The sequence below is a fragment of the Cebus imitator genome, unplaced genomic scaffold (genome assembly GCF_001604975.1).
Source record: "Cebus imitator isolate Cc_AM_T3 unplaced genomic scaffold, Cebus_imitator-1.0 Scaffold76, whole genome shotgun sequence".
NCBI classification, from domain to species: domain Eukaryota; kingdom Metazoa; phylum Chordata; class Mammalia; order Primates; family Cebidae; genus Cebus; species Cebus imitator.
The window spans coordinates 11,984,714-12,008,719 of record NW_016107391.1 but is presented as its reverse complement, the minus strand read 5'-3'; the positions used below and the strand labels follow the sequence as shown (position 1 = coordinate 12,008,719).

At 36.6% G+C, this 24,006-nt stretch overlaps 2 protein-coding genes and 1 pseudogene across 2 annotated transcripts in view; 2 read left to right on the top strand and 1 right to left on the bottom strand.

Moving 5' to 3' along the window:
• Nucleotides 1–24,006, top strand: part of CHSY3 (chondroitin sulfate synthase 3) — a 276,989-nt gene that overhangs the window by 216,067 nt on the left and 36,916 nt on the right. The gene's annotated exons all lie outside the window — the stretch shown is intronic.
• On the bottom strand, nucleotides 7,114–7,647 carry LOC108307196 (60S ribosomal protein L21-like). Its single transcript, XM_037739940.1, has one exon. It carries the CDS (start codon nucleotides 7,620–7,622, stop codon nucleotides 7,140–7,142), a length of 483 nt encoding a protein of 160 aa, XP_037595868.1. The 5' UTR covers nucleotides 7,623–7,647; the 3' UTR covers nucleotides 7,114–7,139.
• On the top strand, nucleotides 10,938–12,872 carry LOC108307194 (annotated as a pseudogene).

Here is a 24,006-nt window from a genome sequence, read left to right as displayed (position 1 = left end):
TTCTATGAAGAGGGTAATAGGTAGCTTGATGGGGATAGCATTGAATCTGTAAATTACTTAGGGCAGTATGGCCATTTTCACAATATCAATTCTTCCTAACCATGAGCATGGAATGTTATTCCATCTGTTTGTGTCCTCTCTTATTTCCTTGAGCAGTGGTTTGTAGTTCTCCTTGAAGAGGTCCTTTACATCCTTTGTTAGTTGTATTCCTAGGTATTTTATTCTCTTTGTAGCAGTTGTGAATGGCAGTTTGCTCTTGATTTGGCTCTCAGTCTGTTATCGGTGTATAGGAATGCTTGTGATTTCTGTACATTGATTTTGTATCCTGAGACTTTGCTGACGTTATCAGTTTATGGAGATTTTGGGCTGAGTTGATGGAGTCTTCAGAATACACAATCATGTCATCTGCATAAAGAAACAATTCGACTTCCTCTTTTCCTTATTGAATACCCTTTATTTCTTTTTCTTACCTGATTGCTCTGGCTAGAACTTCTAATACTTTATTGAATAGGAGTGGTGAGAGAAGGCATCCTTGTCTGGTGCCATATTTCAAAGGGAATGCTTCCAGTTTTTGCCTATTCAGTATGATATTGGCTGTGGGTTTGTCATAATAGCTTTTATTATTTTGAGATACATTCCATTCATACCTACTTTATTGAGTGTTTTTAGTGAAAAGGGCTGTTGAATTTTGTGGAAGGCCTTCTCTGCATCTAGTTGCAACTCTTCAAATTTGACTCCAAGTGTGATTTCTTGCTCCTTATTCTTCAGGCACTCTCAATTCCAGTAAAAATTCTGGCAAAGAAATTGTTTGTTAATAAATAAATGGATTGGCTTGATATAGTGGCCCATGCCTGTAATCCCAATCCTTTGAGAGGCCGAAGTGGGAGAATTGCTTGAGTTCAGGAGTTTGACTCCAGCCTAGACAAAAGATTGAGTCCTCATCTCTACAAAAATTAATCAGCTGGGCATGGCAGCATACACCTGTAGTCCCAGCTACTCAAGACTGAAGTGGGAGAATTGCTTGAGTTCAAGAGATTAAGGCTACAGTGAGCTGTGATCATGCCATTACAGTCCAGCCTGGGGAACAGGGCGGGATCCTGTCTTAGATGGATGGATGGATGGATGGATGGATAGACAGATAGAAGGATGGATGGATAGATAGATAGATAGATAGATAGATAGATAAATGGGTTGAATATTAGTTACACTGCAATTTTCTTCTTTTTCAGTTCATCACTAGAGAACAAGAGTAAGAGTTGGAAATGAAATGTTGAGCTACATATGATAAAATTTCATTATAGAGATAATGATGAACTCCAAGTTAACACCTAATTAACATGAGAATATTGGACTTAAAATTTAGTCTCTTGAACCGTATTCTGAACCCAAATCTACATGACTATGTGATGATCACTTGGAAACAGGTTTGTCTACCTATAAATCTATTGACTGGATGGTGGCAAAACCAAAAGCAAAAAAGATACGTGATCCTAGAAGGCTGCTCTCATAAGAATGGCTGCTAAAATTTCCTTGGATAACAAGCCTTAATTTTGTATTGTACGACTCCATCTCTTATGATTATGCAAACTTGTCCCAGGAATGTGATCCTTTCCACTCTATAATAAAATGGGTACAGTTCATTAGACCTTTTAAACTGCATGTAGCTTCCTAGCTCTCAACTGAGCACCTCCCTCACATGCTTGTTTTACATACCTGGTATTGGTCATTATGATAATACCTTGGATTTAGTTTTTGCAATACCTTTATATATACTTTTTATTGTTCCTTGATGAATGGTGTTCTAATTAATAATGACATTTTGAGGCTGCATGAGTACTAATTTCATGTCTACCCCGGGATAGTTTTCTTATCAATATGGAGTCCCTAATACTTGATAAGTATGTGTGTATTGATTTCCTGCTGAATGACCTCTCCTGGGCTTATTAACCTTACCTATGGAAGAAAGGCCAATGATTATTAGTTACATAGGCTGAGTTTAAAAAATGATGGCTCTTAGGCTGTAACATTAGATATTCTTACTATTCTGCTTCCAAATCTTTATGCAACACGATGGGCTTGTGTTTATAGTCATTCAGTTAACCAACTTTGAATCAATAAAGGCATAATTACACTCATGGTGTTCCTGGTGATAACAGTGTCCATTTGTCTTTTTTTCTCTGCATTAGTAAGATTGCCTTGTCATTTTGTTATGGTAGTGAGAACACTAATAAGAAGAAACAACAGAGAAAGAGATAGAGAAAGAGAGAGAGAGAGACCTTGCTTTGTCTATAAACTAAAAATGCATGTGATCTTATGATTTTATGGTTTTCTCTAGTAGCCTAAAACTTGAATGGTTAAACTATTCTCATTTTATTTTTGGGGCTTTTTTTGTCACATAATTTAGTGATAGCATGACTATATAATATCATATAAACCAAACACTTTAAGAGTAAAATAGGCACCTCTATAATTATCCAAGAATGAAAACCACCATAAATCCGACTGTAGGGTTACATTGTCATTGTTTTCATTTCCTTTGATTCTTACCCATTAATGAGCCACCTCTGTCTTACTCTGAACAGATGCAGGCAAGGGCCTTGCTGTGGTTCTTGTGCTCATGGCCTGTGTGGCTATGCTAATGCTTTTTGGCTTTGCACCAACTGAAACATCTTTCAGAGACATGAAAGATATTGGCCTCTCCCAGAAAAGGCTGTATCTATTTTCCTGATACATATGTGGACACTATTGGGAATCTAATCTGAATCAAGCAGCAGCTTTGTTTTCCAAGTGTGTGTTACCGACATACTGTAATGGACAAAAATGCCGTAGCATGAATTAGAGTAGTTCATGCCACATTTTTCTCTTGTGCCAATCATCATAGACTTAGCCTTTCTTTCTCAAACTCAATCTGTGAGTAATTATACCAATCATGTTTCCAAATTAAGCCCCTATTTCAGCTGCTCTCTGTGCCAGAAAATTCCCCACATTATTTCTAATCACTAAAACAACCTGCAAGAGAAGAAGCATATCCTCATGTAAAACCTGAAGAAAAAGGAGCGGAGAGAGGCTAAGACACTGGCCTAGTTAGTAAACTGTAGATTCTGTTTTGCATTCTGGATCTGTCTGACTCTAAGCCAATGTTATTTCTACTAAAGCCTCATTTATCTTTAATTAATAATTATCATAAACTGTCTAGATCATAATTATATCTTGCTCTCAGTTATGATCTGATAGCAGTCATTTGCTGTAAATATATGGATAAAGGCACTTTGTTTTATTTTATTTTCATGTCACTTAGACTATTGTTAAGTCATAAGTTAGGAAAACTAAACAGTTACAAAAGTAATAAGAACTCAAATTTAGGTCAAGGACAAATTGCTGATGTTGCAATTGATATCATACCATCAGTTGCTTAAGAATTAGCACCTGTTTCTGGTGCTTTTTCTCCATGAAGATGAATTAACAAGGTTCTGTTCTATTCTAAAGAATATTATTTCAGAGTGTGGGATGCTTTGTTATGATTATGCACTATTATTGTTCTCAATTCTATAAATATATGCTTTAAAATATAGCAGTGAGGTATAATTTCAGCACCTTAACAACCAAGTAAGGAAATATGTACCTAAATTATTACTGCTTCACTGACAACTTGCAACTTTAATTTATTCACAAAGTTTGGAGGAAATATATATATATATATATATATATATATATATATCCCAACTTTATATTTATGGAGAATTTAATACAAAAAGTAATGTTTTTTACTTGTTCCAAGAAAATCTTTTCATTTCTAACAGTGAACACATACTGAGGAATGAAAATAGCAAAATCTCATAGAGAAAAACAAATCATATCTCCTTCAAATATTCTCTCAAGAGATGAACAAAATTTAAAAATACTTTTAGTAGCCAAGATATGGAAGAAGAAAATGTGTGTGTGTGTGTGTGTGTGCGCGCGCGCATGCGCACACATGCAGGCATGCACATGTACACATATATACATGTCGTGTGTGTGTAAATAATGGAACACTATACAACCTTAAAAAATAAGTAAGTCCTGCCATTTGTGCTAACATGGATGGACTTGGAGGACATTATGCTGAGTGAAATAAGCCAGACACAAAAAACAAATACCTAGTGATCCCACTTATATGTATAATCTAAGTTAAACTCATACAAGCAACAAGTAGAATGGTAATTACCAGAGGCTGAGGGGAGAAGGAAATGGGGAGATGCTGGTCAAACAATGTAAACTTTCTCAGGCAAGATAAATGGAGATCCTTTATACAGTATAGTGCCTAGAGCTAATTATGCTGTGTTGCATACCTAAAATTGCTAAAAGAGTGGATCTTATATTAAGTGTTCTTACCACAAAAAACATTAATAAAAGAAATGGTAGGAAATTTGGGAAGGTCATACATATGTCTGTGGCCTTGATGGTAGTGATGGTTTCACAGGTGTATGCTTATTTCCAAACTCAAGGAATAATATACATTAAATATGGACAGCTTTTTACATGTCAATAATGCCTTTATAAAGTGGCTAAAATATTTATGTAATGAACTTTATTTCTCATCAAAGTAACATCATGGGCAATGTGTATGTTGACCAAAATGTGAGTTTTTTTTGTTTTTTTTTTTTCCTTTTTTTCAACAGGTCTGCCTAGAGAATGCTCAGACAGAGTTATGGCTATTCTAATTAGCTAATACAGTAGGAGATGTGCCCAGGCAAAGACATCTGCTCAGGTCTACTGAGGCACATAGAAACTAGGGTGAACACAGAAAACCATGTGTGCCAAGTTTCCTCGAGATAATCAGCACCAATTTTGTGGATGGTGTACAAGTATTTGTTGTCTTATTCTCCATTACTTGGCATGCCAAAATATAACATTAATACAAGATAGCATTATCAATTTAGCTTAGATGGAAGGTCCCATTCCATCTAATGAGCAACATTTGGTCAGTCCAAAATGTGGCATTGCTCTAAAAGGATTGGTTTCACAAGGATCTCTATTCATGCTGTGCACTATTGTGTGCCAAAATATATCTACTCATGGTATGCCATGGTGGTAACAGGATGTGCCAAAATCTCTACTCATGATATGCCACTAGTTATACATATGTAAGGTGCAAGCTTTTAGGTGAGCAACTAAATCACTTGGCTTTGTTGGAAATACTTCCTGTTTACGTGGCACAAATTAATTTATAACACATAAGATCTTCATTATCCTGTTTAGCTTTCTAAGTAGCAAAACACAGTGCTAATTTTCCCTTATGTGATTATACATGTGCTATTTATAAAAGTAATAAACATTTTAGGCCTTTATCCTACTTTAGAGATACAATAATATGAATATACATAGCAGTTTGGAAAAATGAATATTAAATAATTTTAAATTTTGTCATAAAAGCATTGTAATGGAAAGAACAATGGACCATCTGTCAGAAGCTCTAATTCTGGAGGTCACACTGCCACTTACTAGTTGTGTGTTCCTGTAGGAAGCCGCAAATTCGAAGCCTCATTCTCCTTATTAGTAAAATACGGTTGAAACCACATTGCCTGAGTGACCAATAAGGATCCAATGAAAGAAAAGTCCTTTAGAAGCTATCAAGCACTGTACAGATATAAGCTACGGTTCATGAAATGTTATATTTGACATACTTTTACTCTGAATCTTAAGTAAAATGAAATTGGCTTTTGATAGTAAAAATAGTTATAATTATTTTTAAAAAAACTAAATTTCACAAATTTTTGTGCCAAGAAAATGTGATAGGGAAGTAGAAACAGATGAATTATCTTAAATAATTCCTTTCTCACATATTTTCATTTGTTTAACTATGCCCCCACTAGTCATGTTGCTTTATGACTTCTCATACTCTCAAATTCAATTTCATTTGTTGTTTGTTACCATCATTTTTCTCTACCTCTCCCTTTCGCAATGAATTGGTTTCCCTGCATGTCAAAACTGTCACTGAAATAATGTTGAAAAAGCTTTCAGGCTTTACCAGTCATGTTGAACTCATGACTCATTTCTCTGGAAATAACTCAGCGTGTCTCAAGGGAACCACGTCTTAATTATATATTTCCTAATAAAGGTATAAGAGATAGAAGATTGTTTTTGCTACCCTCAGTCTCAAAAGAAATAACAAAAATCCATTATTATTTTGCTTATGTAATTTAGAGACTATATATAACCAATAAACCAAAATTAAGAATGTCAATTTTCCTTTTTTTTTCAAATATTTATTGAAGGCCCCTCATTTTTTAGGCATTATGCCATGTGTTCAAAATTCACTGAGAAAAGTCCCAGACCCTTGCCTTCACTAAAGCTATTAAGGGAAACAAGCAAAGTGTTTAAGACAAAGTGGTAGATAATTAAGGTATACATTGGATACAGTGGAAATCCAGAAGAGGTAATCCACCATAGCTAAACAGGAGTCAGAGTGAGAAAGGCTTCACCAAGGAGGTAATGTTTGATTTTAATCTTAATAAGGGAAGATATTAAGCCAGCTAGAGAAGTGGAAAAAGGTAGAGAAGTGGGAAAAGGTCCAGGTAGAAGGAATAAGTCACTCCAAGGCAAAAATCAGCATAATATATTTGGGAAACTGTAAGTAGTTTGGTAAAACTAGAATGTACTGCGCATGGATGGTTGCAAAGAAACCCAAGGGACAGTCATGAAGACTGACACCAAGGGGCTTTGAGTAACTGAAGTTTTGTGGCAGGGAATGATATAAGTGAATTTTAACTCTGGCAGCTGTATGGCAGATGGAGTTGAGAAAGAAGAGAGTGGACCCATTTCAAAAGCTACTGAAATAGTCCAGTCATGAGCTGATGAGATACAGACCTAAGCACTGGCAGGAATAATGAAAAGAAAATAATAGTTTAAGATTTCTCTAGCAATTAAAAAAATGAGACTTTATTCACTCCTGAGTCATTCAACAAGAAGGTAATCATATTAAGTAAAGATTTTAATTACCAGTGGATTTGAGTCATAATTTCATTCTTTGTAATACTTGAGCAACAAAATTTTTAACAATTCTCTTCTAAAATAAATTAAATCTTGTTTCTATATTTTTTAAATTTTTTTTTTTTTTTTTTTTNTTTACAGTCCAGGTCTTTTATTTTTTTTAACACCTATTATGCCATGAATTCATAGGGAATAGGTTCCAGCAGGTCAGGCTCCTTCCCATTGGTTCTCACAAAGTGTGCTTCTCTGGGTGGAGCAGGCTGGCGCTTCAGTTGGACCCAGGTACCTTTCTCTTTGGCTTCTTTCTTTTTCTGATCATTTTCCTTCACACGTTTTAGGAAGCTATCTCGGCTCTTAGAGTGCTTGATGTGCTCAATACGCACATTAATTCTCTTGGCAAGAATCTTGCCCTTAACTTGTTTGTTTACAACAATGCCAACAGCATGCTGGGTAACATTGTAGACTCTTCCAGTTTTGCCATGATAACATTTGTGGGGCATTCCTTTTTGAACAGTACCCACTCCCTTGATGTCCACAATATCACCTTTCTTATAGATTCGCATATACGTGGCCAAAGGAACAACTCCATGTTTTCTGAAAGGCCTCGAGAACATGTATCGAGTGCCTCTCCTCTTTCCCTTTGTGTTTGTCATTTTGGCGAATTACTGGAAGATGGCGGTTCCCATTTTTAAAATTTTTATGTTACTTTATGTGCCAGTATTCCTGGTGCACAAAATTATAAATATTTATGGAATAAATATAAAGCTTATAATAAATGTTCTTGAACTCACCACCCAACCCAAGAACGAGCATCATCAATGAGTCTATTTATTTCTTCCCTATTTTAATCTCAGGTTCTCAAAGCTTAATAATACTTAGAAGGCCTCATGTGCTTTCAAAATTGTTAGGGGTTTCTTGACTCCATTGGCTCCAAACACTATCAAATGTTCAAAACTGTTTCCTACCTTTGTTCTTTCTGTATTTTCCCTTACATATACATCTCTAACCTTCAGAGAGAACTAAGAAAAAAAATCACTCCTCTCAATACATTGTCTTTTACTATTTAAAAATGAGATATTTAGGAATGCAAGAAAATTAGATTCCCTAGATGTTATGTAGGCTCTGTTTGCACATCTCCAGGAATGGAGATCTTGTATCCTGTTTCTTTCCATGGTATTTAATATACTCAAAATGCATCTTCCTACAAGTCTTTCCCTTTATCAAACCTGTGGAACCACACAGAAAATGTTCATTTCTTTTTTTACAGCTCATCAGATATGTGAAGATTATTATGACCTTCTAAGTTTTCTCTTTTCTAACTAAATATCCCAATATTTTCAGTATATCATCTTACTTTTAAATCATTTTGCCATCCCAATCCTTTTTGCCTGTAGCACTATATTATATATACATATAAAAGCTTAAATGCAAGTGGGCATAATGTGAATGTGTGAATTTAACTGAGGATATATCAGAAATGTTGCACATTAAACATCTAAGAATAGGCTTCTTTTTCAATAAAATATATACTCTCATTTATGTATTAATGTATACCTAGGTCAACTATTTGTTTTCCTATTTTTATTAGAGTCAAGGGTAAAAGGATATATTAACTTAAATCTTAGATATAAAATTTAAATATTTTATTGTAAATATTTCTATGAAAAAAGCAACAGGACAAACATGATGATCGAGATCCCTGAAATTTGGCTACAGTGTGAGGAGGAAGACAGTTGTTTACAGTAGCAACTGTAACATCTGGAGAGAGTTTATACCCAATCTTAAGAGTCAAGAAGGTTGCCATATGGCCACATAGACCCAACGTTGTTACAACTTCTACCTTCCAGCCAGCTGTTTTTGTTTTTGGTTTTTTATTTGTTTTATGTGAAATTTTTTGATTTGTAAATTTGGTAGACGGTTGAAAGAAAGAAAAAAAAGAAAGAGGAGAGAGACAGGCAGAGACAGAGAGAAAGAGAGAGAAACTCTGTGTATTAACACTGTGCTGGCCAAAAAATAAATACAAAAATATTTCTATGTGGCAGACGTAGCAATTTTGTAACTCTTGCTCACTAATCCCTGCTACAGATGTTGTTTAAGAATAGAAGCTCCTTGGGTAGAAGTGTGGAGCAAAAGAGGCACAGCTGGGCTGAGGAGGCCGAGCTGAGCCAGCACCAGGAGCCAAAGCAATATCTAGCAAACCAAGGACACATATTCTTAGGTTTCTGAGGGCAGGCTGTGACCAGAGGTAGGCATAGGCTGTCAAGAAGATAGGTCATACAAGGTAGGCAGGCCTTACCCAAAATACTGGTGGAGCAAGCCTGGAAGGACCTTGGGTCCACATGGTTCTGGTGATGGGCATGGATTAGATGTAGGGAGCTCAACGGCCAGCCAGCTAGGTGGGAAATCTGGAACTGAAGCCTGTTAAATGGCAGGGGGTGGGTGACAGACAAGAAGGTAAGACAGCAAGCTGATGCTAGAAGTAATGGCAGACAGCCAAGACTGATACATTTTTTAGCCTAGAATACTTTTCATTCTTTACGCCCAGAAGCAGTATTGGCTCAAGAGCTAAAATGAGGCTGGGAATTGGCAAGGATGATATAAAGATAATAGAGGCCACATAAAGAATAAACCCTTAATCTGATTTAGCAATCAGCAAAAGATTGCTAAAATGGTGATAAATTATGAGATAAGGATATATTAACTGAAAAGTTGATACTGTTCTACTAGATTGGACCCAAATCCCTTTTGTTAAAGTAGAGCAATGATGAGTATATTAAAAATAATATAGTCATGTGTCCCTTAAGCGAATGCATCATTCTGAGAATATGTTCTGAGAGATGCATTTTTGGTGAATTCATCATTGTGTGATTATCAGAGACTGGTTCATGCAAATATAGATGGTATAACCTACTACAGGCATAGGCGATATGGTATAGCCTATTGCTCCTAGGCTATATACCTGTACAGCAAGTTACTGTACTGAATATTATAGGTAATGGTAATACAATGGAAGGTATCTAAACATAGAAAAGTTAATGTGTTGCACCACAACATTACAACAACAATATCACTAGGCAATAAAAATGTTTGAGCTCCGTCATAATCTTATGAGACCACCAACCATATATGCAGTCCACCATTGACTGAAACATCATTGACTAAAACATCATTAAAAACATCAATTCAGCCAAGGGTAGAAATTGGCCCAAGGAGGTCCACTGAGCAAGACCCATTGGAAAGAACCTTGAAGAGAGAGGCAGAGATTACATCAGGTGATTATTTTGCCCATCATATGAAATTCAGAAGCTCAGAGCAAGCAGTGTGGGCTCTGTCACACTTTAGCAAGATACGAAGTCTATGTGAGATCCAGATTAGAATATGTATGATAACTTTACATCTTCGTCACTTATTAAAGAGGAGAGCAACACTGTTAGAAGATCGAACCAAAGCAATTTTTTGAGAATAGGAGCTGCTTTATTTTAAGTTAAAGTTCTTTGCTTCTGTGATGCTAATGAGAATATGTGGCTTCCCTCTTGAGATTTTACAACATAAAATCAAAACCATACAGTTCCACTCTGAATATTCTACCTTTAAAATATGGTGAAGAATATTCATAATAATCATTAGAGATGCCATTATAATAGGTATTGATTATTGTGGAGAAATTGGAAGCAAAAGCAAATATGTTTAAGGGTTCCAAAATATTAGATTACTTAGTGGTATGATTTTAAAACAAATTTTTAGCCAGTTAGTTTGTTAACAATAGATCTTACCTTGAATAATAGATCTTACCTCAAAAGTACAACTACTTCCCACTACAGCTAAATTTGGCTAAAGTCAAGTGCAGTGATGGGATTTTGAAGCATTTAAAAAAAATTCCTATAATGGCCCATTGAATGTGATGACAGCTTTTAGGATTCCTGTGTCTTCACAATCCATGCCATGTCTAAAGGCAAGCAAACATATCCAAAGGACCTGCAGTTGGTATTGTTCTTGGCACTACCTACTGTTGTGTGGGTATTTTCCAGCACAGAAAAGTAGAGATAATTGCCAGTGATCAGGGAAGTGGAACCACTCCAAGCTATGTCATCTTCACTGATACTGAATGATTGATCAGTGATGCTGCAAAGATTCAAGTTGCAATGCGCCCCTAACAACGTGGTTTTTGATGCCAAATATCTGACTGGATGCAGATTTGATGATGCTGTTGCCCAATCTAATATGAAGCATTGGCCCTTCGTAGTGGGCCAATGAATGAGCTCAAGATCCACACAGAATACAAGGGAGAGACAAAAAGTTTCTATCCAGAGGAGATGTTCTCTATGGTTCTGATAAAGATGAAGAAAATTGCAGAAACCTATCTTGGAAAGACTGTTACCAATGCTGTAGTCACAATGCCAGCTGACTTTAATGACTCTCAGCATCAGGCTACCAAAGATGCTGGAACAATTGTTAGACTTAATGCACTTAGAATTATCAGTAAGCCAACTGCTGCTGCCACTGCTTATAGACAAAAGGGTTGGAGCTGAAAGAAACATGCTGATCTTTAACCTAGGAGGTGGCACTTTTGATGTGTCAATCCTCATTGTTTAGAATGGAATCTCTGAGGTCAGATCTATAGCCATAGTCACCCACTTTAGTGGAGAATACTTTGACAAGTGAATGGTCAACCATTTTATTGCTGAGCTCATGCACAAGCACAAGAAGTACATCAGTGAGAACAACAGAGCTGTCCGACGCCTCCATACTTCTTGTGAATGTGCTAAGCATACTCCATCTTCCAGCACCCAAGCTAGTATTGAGATCTGTTTTTTCTATGCCGGAATTGACTTCTATATCTCCATTTTTCATGCCTTATTCGAAGAATTGAATGCTTACCTGTTCCATGGCACCCTGGACCCCACAGAGAAAGCCCTTAGAAATGCCAAACTAGACAAGTCACAAATTCATGATATTGTTTTGGCTCATGGTTATATTTCCGTCTCCAAGATTTTGTAGCTTCTCCATGACTTCTTTAATGAAAATGAGCTGAATTAGTATCAACCCTGATGAGGCTATTGCTTATGGTACAGTTCTCCAGGCAGCCATCCTATCTGGATACAAACCTGAAAATATTCAAGATTTGCTGCTCTTGGATGTCACTCCTCTTTTTCTTGGTATTGAAATTGCTGGCAGAGTCACGACTGTCCTCATTAAGCATAATCCCACCATTCCTACCAAGCAGACATAGACCTCATTACCTATGTCGACAACCAGCCCTGGTTTATCAAAATGAGAGTGCCATGACCAAGGATAACAACCTGCTTGGCAAGTTTGAACTCACAGTCGTTCCTCCTGCATACCATGGTGTTTCTTTGATTTAAGTCACTTTTGATATTGATGCCAATGGCATCCTCAATGTCATCCTCCTGTGGCCACAGGGATCCTCCTGTGGCCCAGAGTAAGTAAAGGAGAACAAAAGTGCTATCACTAATGACAAGAACCATTTAAGCAAGGAAGACATTGAATGCATGGTCCAGGAAGAGCTGAAGATGAGAAGCAGAAGGATAATATGTCATCCAATAATTCAATTGAATGCTATACATTCAACATGAAAGCAGCTGTTGAAGTTGAGAAACTTCAAGCCAAGATTAACATTGAGGACAAACAGAAGATTCTTGACAAGTGTATTAAAGTTATCAGCTGGCTGGCTAAGAATCAGACTGCAAAAGAAGGAAGAATTTGAACATCGGCAGAAACAGCTGGAGAAAGTCTGCAACCACATAATTACCAAGCTGTACCGGAGTGCAGGAGGCATGCCAGGAGGAATGCCTGGGGGATTCCCTGATAGTGGAGCTCTTCTCTCTGCTGATGCTACCGCAGGGCCCCTATTGAAGAGGTTGACTAACTCAGCCCAAGTATAGATGTAGCATTGTTCCACACAGTTAAAACATTGAAGAATTCAAATTTTTAGCAAATTCTGTGGCAGTTTTAAAGTTGAGCTGCTATAGTTAACTATTGACCATTCTCAATACTTGAATATGCACAGGGGAAGGACATAACATTGCACTTTATAAACACCGTATTGTAAGTGGAAAATGTAATGTCTTTTAAAAAATTATATTTTAAATTGGCACCAAAAAATCTTATGATAGTAGTTTTCACATAACTAGACTAGCAGTCAGTATCTACTGAGGAGATGAGGATCTTAACAGAGTACTTTGAAACTCACAAGTATACATATGCAGTTATTATGTATTTAAAATAAATTGTGACTATTTAATATCTATTCAATTGGTGGGACATTTATTCCCAATCATTCAAACATTCATCCTCCAAGGTGAGAGTCTTGACCTTTTGTTCATAATTTTTCTTTTCCAATTGGAAAATTAAAACCTCACTTTTTGGAAATGTTGCTTTTAGCTAACAAGGAAATAGAATATTCCAACTTGATTATGTTTTAGGAAGTTATTTTAAAGTAAGGTATCAAAATCAATCTCTTTTAAAGGGTTTTTGTTTTTATTACTGTTGTAGGAATTAATTACATAATATCAAAAGATAAATGAGAATATAAATTCAAGACCATCAAAGCCTTTCCTTTGCAATTGCTTCTAAGCAAAAATTTATCCAGGCAGTTTCTGTTATTAAATGTGTAGGGAGCTCCTAGGCCATCTGATCAAATCCCAAATTTCCAAATTCCAAAGACAGAAAATCCATGGTCTTCACCTTAATGGCTGCTTTACTGAGTGCTCAGTGGGACTGAAAAGGCCAGGCTCTAGAATACAGGGTAGAGTCATGATCCCATATGGTGAAGTTGAAGATTTCCCTCAATCAGAATGCAGGAGATGGTGGAAAGGAGGAGTGAGCCAGAGGAAAGGGAGCACCTCTAAAGAGACATTAATAGTGTATCTGGCACTTGTTCTGTATTCTGTCTTCTATAAAAGTATGGAAGTATGCTATGGTCTTACTTAACACATTGATCTATTGTTAATGCTATCTTCTCTCCAAGTTGCATTGCTAGCATTTCAATGTATCTACTTGAAAAAATAAATCCTTAATTAAAACAGACAAAAATTTTTTTGTGGATAAAAACCTAGTGATTGCCATACATAAAGAGCTAGCTAGTTCTTTCTCCAGACTATTTCTTTCCTTTGCTCATTGTCATAACTGGTCTAATAGAAGTAGTTTGAGTTCATTGAAATAGAAAGGCATTAACCCTCCAGAGTTGGTTGATTACAAGACATAACATTGAATTTACTAGGAAAAATAAGCAGACCACGAGACAATGGAATTTTTACAATCCCATTAAGGGACCAGAGTTCTAGGACAGGCCAAATTAATCTATGCTATTTGAACTGAAATATATGAATTTATATAAAACTGCTATTTTGTGTCTGGCTTCTCTTACTCAAAATTATGTTTGCCAGAGTCACCTGTGTTGTTGCATGGAGCTATGGTTTGCTCATTTACATGATATATTCATTCATTCTACTGGTTGATATTTGAGCCATTTCTAATTCAGGGTTATTGCTACTGTTGGGGCTATTCCATACTATTACTACTATTAAAATTGTACATGTTTTTGGTGAACATATGTACATTTATTCCACCAAGGGGTGGAATTCACACCCATAGGATATACATATACTCAACTGTATTGCATACTTCCAAACTATTTTCCAAGTAGTTGGATCAATTGTATATTTCCACTAACTGCATATGAAAGTATTTATATTGAAGAAAAAGTAAATATCAATTTTCAGAGTGGAAAACTTCAGCTTTACATTGCTGTCTTCTTTTTATTAAGTGATTCAATCTAAGGGTATCTAGAGATTGATTATAATGATTTGTGGGTGGCCTCAGATTTCTATGCTTAAAGGGTTTAAGAGGTGTTTCTTCCATCAATATATCATTCCATGCAAAGAAATATTCACAAGTATTTCCATGTTTACCAATAACAAAACATGCAATGACTTTTGATATAAATAATAGTACTTTAGAACACAGAAAAATCTTCCTAAAACTCCAAGTGAAGCAACATGGCTGACTACAGTTTCCTGACACTTATCCCGCCCCCCCCTCCCCCAGCAAATGACAAAAAGGGATCTGCACAACAAATATATGGTTATTTGCTGGATACAAAATCAACACACAAAATCAGTAGCATTTCTACCCACTAATATTACACTACCTGAAAAGTAATCAGGTCAAGCAATTTTATTTACAATCACTGCATAAAAGTAAGGTATCTAGGAATAAACTTAACCAATGAAATAAAATATGTCTACACTAAAAACTAAAACATTGATGAAAGAAATTGAAGAAGGCACAAATAAGTGGAGAGAAACCCCATGTTCACAGGGTGGAAGAAACAATAGTGTTAAAATGTTCATACTACCTAAAGGAAACTATAGAGCCAATGTAATTCTTATCAAAGTAACAGTGGAACTCTTCATAGAAATAGAAAAAAGAAACCTTAATTTTTGTATCAAATTAAAGACACAAAATAAATAGGCAAAGCAATCATGAGAAAAAAGTACAAAGCTGGAGTCATCACACTGCCTGACTTCAAAATATAGTGTAAAGCCATAGTAACCGAATGTATTATGCCCTTCTCTCATTGCTATAAAGAAATACCTGAGGCTGAGTAATTTATAAAGATAAAAGGTTTAATTGGCTCACAGTTTTGCAGGCTGTTAGCCAATTACAAGAAGTATGATGCTGGCATCTGCTTGGCTTCTGGGGATGCCTCAGAAAACTTACAATCATGGTGGAAGGAAAAGGGGGAACCAGCACTTCACATGACTGATGCAGGAGGAAGTGGGGGGCAGTGCTACATACATTTAAACAATCAGATCTTATGAGAACTCACTCACTATCACAAGAACAGCACCAAGGGGCTGGTACTAAGCAATTCATGAGAAACCACCTGCATGATCCAGTCACCTCTCACCAGACCACACCTCCAACACTGGGGATTACAACTGAACATGAGATTTGGGTGGGGACAGATCCAAACTGTAACATCAAAACAACTGTGGTGCTGGCATAAAAACAAATAAATAAACCAATGGAACATAATAAAGAGCCCAAACATAGTTCACATAGCTACATCGAACTGATTTTTGACAAAAATGCCAAAAACACACATTGGGGAAGAGATAGTATCTTCAATAAATGTTGCTGAGAAAATTGGATATCCACATGCAGAAGAATGAGGCTACACCACTACCTCTCACCATATACAAAATCAGTACAAATTCTAGACTTTAAGTAGAAGATTAAAGACTTAAATGTAAAACTGGAAATGATGAAACTACAAGAGAAAATGCTTTATGTCATTGACCTAGGCAAGACTTCTTAAACCAAGACCTCAAATGTGCATGCAGCAAAAACAAAAACAGACAAATGAGATTACATCAAACTGAAAGCTATTGCACAGCAAAGGAAACGACAGAGTAAGGAGACAAAGTAGAGAATAGGAGAGAAGTATTTGCCACTATACATCTGACAATGGGTTAATATCCTGAATATATAAGGAATTTAAACAACTTAACAGCAAAAAACTAAATTACCCAATTAAAAATGAACAAAAGATATTAATAAACCTTCCTAGAAAGATATACCAATAGCCAATGTGTACATGAAAAAAAGGTTCAACGTCATTAATCATCAAGGTGACTATCATTAAAAAGACAAATGAAAAGTGTTGGCAAAGATATGGAGAAAAGGCAACACTTACATACTGTTGGTGGTATTGTAAATTAGTATATCCAAAACAGTATAGAGATTCCTCAAAAAATTAAAAATAGAACTACCATATGATCCAGCAATCCCACTATTTAATATATATCCAAAGGAAATATAATCAATATGTTGAAGATATATATACACTCCCAAGTTTATTGTAGCACTATTTATAATTGCCAAGATGTAGAATCAACCTGTGTCCCACAATGTATTAATGGCTAAAGAAAATGTGGTATATATATGCATGATGTAATATTATCTAGCCATCAAAATGAATGAAATTCTTCATTTTGCCAGGTGATGTTTCAATCAGGAGGATATTGTGTTAAGTGAAATAAGCAAGTTACGGAACGGCAACTACTGCATGATTCCACTCATATGTGGAGACTAAAAAAAAAAATGATATTATGAAACATTGCAGAGAGTAGATCAGTGATTACCAGAGACTGGAGAGGGGAAGGGAGGGGAAGGAACAGGAAGGGGAAGAGGCTGGTTAATAGGCACAAGTTACAATTAGACAGGAAAAATATGTTCCTGTGTTCTATTATACAGTAGAGTTAATCATCATTAGATGGTTAACAGTAAGATATTATATATTACAAAATATCTAGAAGATAGGCTTTTAAAAATATAATCTCCACAAGAAGATTTCTTTCTCCAAAGAAATGATAAATTCATTTATCATTAAGGTAATGGATACTAAATTCCCTGATTTCATCATTATACAACATATGTACATATTGAAACATCAAATTGTACCCCATAAACATCTACAATTATAGTGTGTTAATTTAAAACACTATAATTGTATAATTGCATAATTTTCATGGCTTTGTTTTTTGTTTTTTATTGAGACAGAGTTTCGCTCTTGTTGCCCAGGCTGGAGTGCAATAGCATGATCTTGGCTCAGTGCAACCTCTGCCTCCTAGATTCAATGATTTTCTTGCCTCAGACTCCCCAGTAACTGGGATTACAAGCATCTGCCACCACTCCCAGCTAATTTTTGTATTTTTAGTGGAGATGGGGTTTCACCATGTTGGGCAAGCTGGTCGCAAATTCCTGACCTTAAGTGATCCACCTGCCTCAGCTCCCAAAGTAATGGGATTACAGGAATGAGCCACTGTGCCCAGCCTGCATATGTTTTTATCCCAAGGAAGTACCACTTGCCTTGTTTCCACATGACATATCTGAGATCCAAAAAAGTTAAAAGGTTAAAACATTTGTATAAATAGCACCATTCCACATCAGATCTTGGACTACGATCTATATATGAAGACTGCCAGCCACAATATCACTCTTCATGGATACAGATGGAGAATTGTGAGCCAAAGTCGTTAAAGCATATGTGAATTGTGATTGTAACAACTGAGATTTTTTTTTTCAGGTAGTAAATATCACTGCTAATTTGCATGGTTGCTTTATGTTAGTTAATAAATTTGTTTCCTTTTGTAAAAAGGTTAGAAATTGAGTCATAGAAAGACTAAATTAAATGCCTGGCTAAACAGTACCAGAAAATGACATTCCTTTATGAGCTTCCAGTTAAAGTTGTCTTCAACTTCTATAAGATCAAGCATTTTAACAGCATATGTGTATTAGGCCATTCTTGCATTGCTGTGAAGAAATACCTGCAACTGGGTAATTTACAAAGAAAAGAAATTTAACTGGCTCCTGATTTTGTAGGTGATAGAGGAAGCATGGTGCCGGGTACCTGCTCATCTTCTGATGAGGCCTCAGGGAACTTACAATCTGGCAGAAGGCAAAGTGGGAGCTTGCATGTCACATGGAAAAGCAAGAATGAGAGAGTAGGGGAAGATGCTACACACTTTTATTTCATGTTTTGCTTCTTTTTACATTTTTATTTTTAAATTGACAGGTAATTTTTTTTTAACTTTAAGTTTGGGGTACATGTGCAGATTTGTTATACAGGTAAACCCGTGTCATGGGGGTTTGTTGTGCATATTATTTTGTTACCCAGGTATTAACCTCAGCACCCATAGTTATTTGTCCTGATCCCCTCTCTCCTCTTACCCTCCATCCTCCTGGAGGGTGCCATTTCCCTCTATGTGTACATGTGTTCTCATCACTGTACCCCACGTATGTTGTTTTCCTATATGTGTACATGTGTTCTCATCTTGCTCCCACTTATAAGTGAGAACATGCAGTATTTGGTTTTCTGTTCCTGCACTACTTTGCTAAGGATAATAGTCTCCAGCTCATCCATGTTCCTCTGAAGTACATGATCCCATTATTTTCTGGCTGCATAGTGTTCAATGGTGTATATGTACCGCATTTTCTTTATCTAGTCTATCATTGATGAGCATTTAGGTTGATTCCATGTCTTTAGTATTGTGAATAGTGCAGCAATGAACATGTGCATGTGTCTAAAGACATTCTATCATAAATGATAGAATGATTTATATTCCTTTGGGTATATACCCAGAAATGGGGTTATGGTTAGAATGGTAGTTCTGCTTTTAGGTCTCTGATGAATCACCACACTGTTTTCCACAATGGTTGAAATTAATTTACACTCCTACTAACAGTGTGTAAATGTTTCTTTTTCTCCTCAACTTCTGGCCAGCACCTTTGATTTTTTGATGTTTTAGTAATAGCCATTCTGACAGGTGTGAGACGGTATCTCATTGTGATTTTGATTGGCATTTCTCTAATGATCAATTATGTTTTTGAGTTTTTTTTCATATGCTTATTGGCTAGATGTATATCTTCTTTTGAAAATTGTCTGTTCATGTTCTTTGCCCACTTTTTAGTGGGATTTTTTTCTTATAAATTTAAGTTCCTATAGATGCTGGATATTAACCTTTATGAGATGCATAGATTGAAAAACTATCTCCCATTCTGTAGGGTAGAGAGCCAGAGTAGCCCACCCTCTCTGAGGGGGATCAGCAGCAAGGCTACTGTGAACTTTGGGTGAACTCTAGAGAAGTGAAACAATAACAGGGGAATGTGTATGTCTCAGAGAAGAGCAGACAGACCTAGAGAAAGATGATCAGCTTTCACTGACCTTGCTGCAAAATAGTTGTTAGCTGAAGTATGTTAACTGAAGTAAGAGAATTATAACCACAGGCTGTTCTGAGTAACTACACTCTTCCTTTGCTATGTGCTTTGTGAACATATAAAATAACATACTCTGAGACACGTAGGGGCTGGATAAACTAACATTCTCACTTTCCCAGACTGCCTGGCCCAGCTTTCTATATGTCCGTCTCTGTGTCTTCCTTCATCCCCCATCGTTCCCTCTTAGGTCTTTGAACTGTTGTGCAGCGTGGGACATGGAACACACCAGACTGTAGGTTGTCTGGTGACTCTGTTGGTAGTTTCCTTTTCTGTGCAGAGTTCTTTCATTTAATTATATCCCATTTGTCAATTCTTGCTTTGGTTCCAATTGCTTTTGGCATCTCCATTATTAAATCTTTGTTTGTTTGTATGTCCAGAATGGTATTGCCTAGATTATCTTCCAGAGTTTTTACAGTTTTCATTTTACAGTGAAGTCTTTAATCTATCTTGAGTTGATTTGTGTATATGTTATAAGGAAGTGGTCCAGTTTCAATATTCTTATAGCTAGGCAGTTATCCCAGCACCATTTATTGAATGGGGAGTCCCTCCCCCATTGCTTTTTTTTTTTAAATTTTGTCAAAGATCACATGGTTGTAGGTATGCAGCCTTATTTCTGAGTTCTCCATTCAGTTCCATTGGTCTATGTGCCTGTTTTTGTAACAGTACCCTGCTGTTTGGGTTACTGTAGCCCTGTAATACAGTTTGAAGTCATATAGTATGATGCCCCTAGCTTTGTTCGTTTTGCTGAGAATTGTCTTGGCTAGTTGGACTCCATTTTGATTCCACAGAAATTTTTAAATAGTTTTTTCCACAGTTTTGTGAAGAATGTCATTGGTAAGTTGATAGGAATAGCATAGAAACTACAAATTGCTTTGGGCAGTATGGCTATTTTTTAAAAAATTGATCTTTCTATCCATGAACATGAAGTATTCTTCCATTGGTTCGTATCATACTTGATTTTTTTCGAGTAGTGTTTTGTACTTTTCCTTGTAGATACCTCCCTAGCTATATTCCTAGGTATGTCATACACTTTTAAATGACCAGCTCTCATGTGAACTCAGAGCAAGAGCTCACTATCAAAAAGACAGCATGAAGCCATGCTGATCCATTCCCATGATCCAAACATCTCCCAACAAGTCCTACCTCCAGCATTGGGGATTATAATTCAACATGAGATTTTTATGAGGACAAACATCCAAACTGTATCATTCTTCCCATGGCTCTTCCCAAACCTCGTGTCCTCCTCACACTGCAAAATACTATCCTGCCTTCCAACAGTCCCCCAAAGTCTTTTGAGCATTAACTAAAATTCCAAAGTGTCATCTGAGGAAAGACAAATCCCTTCTATTTATGAGCTTGTAAAATCAAGAACAAGTTGGTTACATCCAAGTTAAAATGAGGTTATAGACATCCAAGTTAAAATGAGGTTATAGACATTAGGTAAACATTCCTATTCCAAAAAGGATAAATCAGCCAAAAGAAAGGGGCTATAGGCCCCATGCAGTTTGAAACCCACTAACGAAGTAATCAAATCTTAAAGCTCCAAAATAATCTCCCTTGACTCCATTTCTCACATCTTGGACATAGTGGTATAAGGGGTCAGATCCCAAGACCTTGGGTGGCTCTGCCACTGTGGCTTTATGAGGTTTATCCCCCAAGGCCATTCTCACAGGCTGGAGTTGAATCCCTACAGATTTTCCAGTTACAGGGTCTAAGAAGCCAGTAGATCTATATTCTCAGATCTGGAGAACAGTGGCCTTCTTCTCACAGCTTCACTAGACAGTGCCCCAGTGGGGACTCTGTGTGGGGCCTCTAACTCCACATTCCCCCTTCACATTTCCCTAGTAGAGGTTCTCTGTGAGGGCTTCACCACTGCAGTAGGCTTCTGCCTGGACACCCAGTCTTCATGAAATATTTCAAAAAGAAATCATGTGTTTGTGTGGGTCTGCCTATCCAATACCTCTAGATCTATATTGAAACATCACACCAAGTTGGTTTCAGAGCATGACAAATAATGCAGGAAAATTTTACAAGCTCACAGGGTCTGAAAAAATAATAGGAACTCTGTAGTTCATTGAGAACCACATGGATATTTTGTGGGGATTATGGGTGTCATATTTCTGTGACATTTGGATTATGGATGCTGATTTTTTGTGATCCACTAAGTTACTGCAGCTCCTTACAGGTACACTCAAGTTGTGTAGGTCAGAAAAGAAAACTCAAATAAAAATTACACTTTCAAGACTGGTAACTTTGCCTAATGTCATTATTCTGAGCCCAAAAATGCTACTTTTGATGAGCAAATTGGGGCATGCTTGACACAGATCTTTTGCCTTCGGATGGTTAGTATGGGATAGAAAGTCCATTGAAGGGCATGAACTTCAGAAAGTAGGTACCAACATGCTCACTTAATTCTTTCACACATCCATTCAACAAATAGTTATTGACTCTGTGCCAGGTGCTAATTTTAGTGCTGGAAGCATGGCTGTTGTATTAGTCTGTTCTCATGCTGCTATGAAGAAATACCTGAGACAGTAATTTATAAAGAAAAGAGGTTTAAGTGATTTGCATGGCTGGGGAACCCTCAGGAAACTTAATTTCATGGCAGAAGGGGAAGCAAACACAACTTTTTTCATATGGTGGCAGGAAGGAGAAGTGCCAAGTAAAGGGGAGAAAGCCTCTTATAAAACTATCAGATCTCATGAGATCTCACTCACTATCAAAAGAACAGCATGGGGGTAACCGCCTCCATGATTCAGTTACCTCCCACTATGTCCCTCCCACAATACATGGGGATTATGTGGTTACAATTCCAGATGAGATTTGAGTGGGGAAACAAGCCAAACCATATCAGTTGTGAACGAAACATGCAAAATTCCTCTCCTTACAATGCTTTAATTCAACAGCATTGTCATTCATCAGCATTGTCATTGTAGATACATCTCAGAAGTTTTTAATTTCTTTGAGGACACATCTATGCCAGGCACTAGGTGCCCTTGAGCCAGCCCAGCATTATTCAAAATTTAATTCTGAGACACCTGCATCAGTATCACTTGGAACACATTTTAAAAATCAGAACTGGACAACTTTTAAGTAAAAGGCTGAAAATCTGCATTTTAACAAGCACCCTAGCTGCCTCTTCACATGCAAGTTTAAAAGCCACTGTTCCAGCATTAATTTCTAATGTTTCTTATAAGGAAAAAATAATAGCAAAATATTTGAAGCTAAAGTAATTTGCAAACCTTGTGACAGTCTTCCCATTCTAACACTCTGTATTGAGTAAGAAACAGCTGCAGACAATATTAATGATTTCCAGAACACATATTGAAAAATCAAATAAAGTATACTTCACAATGTTTTAATACTCTACAAACTTTCATCATTTCTCTTCTTCCTGTAATTTTTGTAGATATTTTTGTGTTGACTTTTTTCCTTCCCTACAGAGCATTTTAAACTTTTCCTATCAGTTATGTGAGGGTGAGTAAGAGGGTGTGAGTTATTTAAGCTTCTGATTAGTGCTCTCTTGCTAAAATTGGAGGTAAATAAATAATTAAAATTCACATATGGAATACCTACAATTAAAACTATACATACAGCAATAGACACAAGTTTCCTTTAAAAGCAGCAGTTAAAAGAATCACAGCTGGCGTTAAAAGCTTTTGCAAAGAAATATGAAGCTTGACTGATAATAGTTAATGCCCTTGGAACATCTGTAAAATGTCCATCTTTCATTTTTTGGTAGTTTTTGAAAACTGAAGAAATCATTACAAACCATTTGCTAGCCTAAAAAACACTAGTTTTATAAAATTCTTACTTGTATACTTTTTTCTGTGTACATTGTCTCTATTGCTTTTTTTCCCAGTGTACGTTGTCTCTATAGCCTTGTGGGGCTATAGAGACAACGTACACTGGGAAAAAAAGCAACTACTGATAGGCGGGGTGTAGAAGCTTATGCCTGTAATCAATCCCAGTACTTTGGGAGATGAGACAGGTGGATCCCTTGAAGTCAGGAGTTTGAGACCAGCCTGGCCAAAATGATGAAACTCTACCTCTGTTAAAAACACAAAAATTAGCTGGGCTTGGCGGTGCATGCCTGTGGTCCTGGCTACTTGGGAGGCTGAGGCACGAGAATCACTTGAATCTAGGAGGCAGAAGTTGCAGTGAGGCAGTGAGCAGAGATTACACCACTGCACTCCAGCCTGAGCACCTGGGCAACAAAGTGAGACTTTAAAA

Bases quoted from the DNA above. Each gene is read 5' to 3' on its own strand.
- LOC108307196 (XM_037739940.1), bottom strand. From the start codon at position 7,622: ATGACAAACACAAAGGGAAAGAGGAGAGGCACTCGATACATGTTCTCG.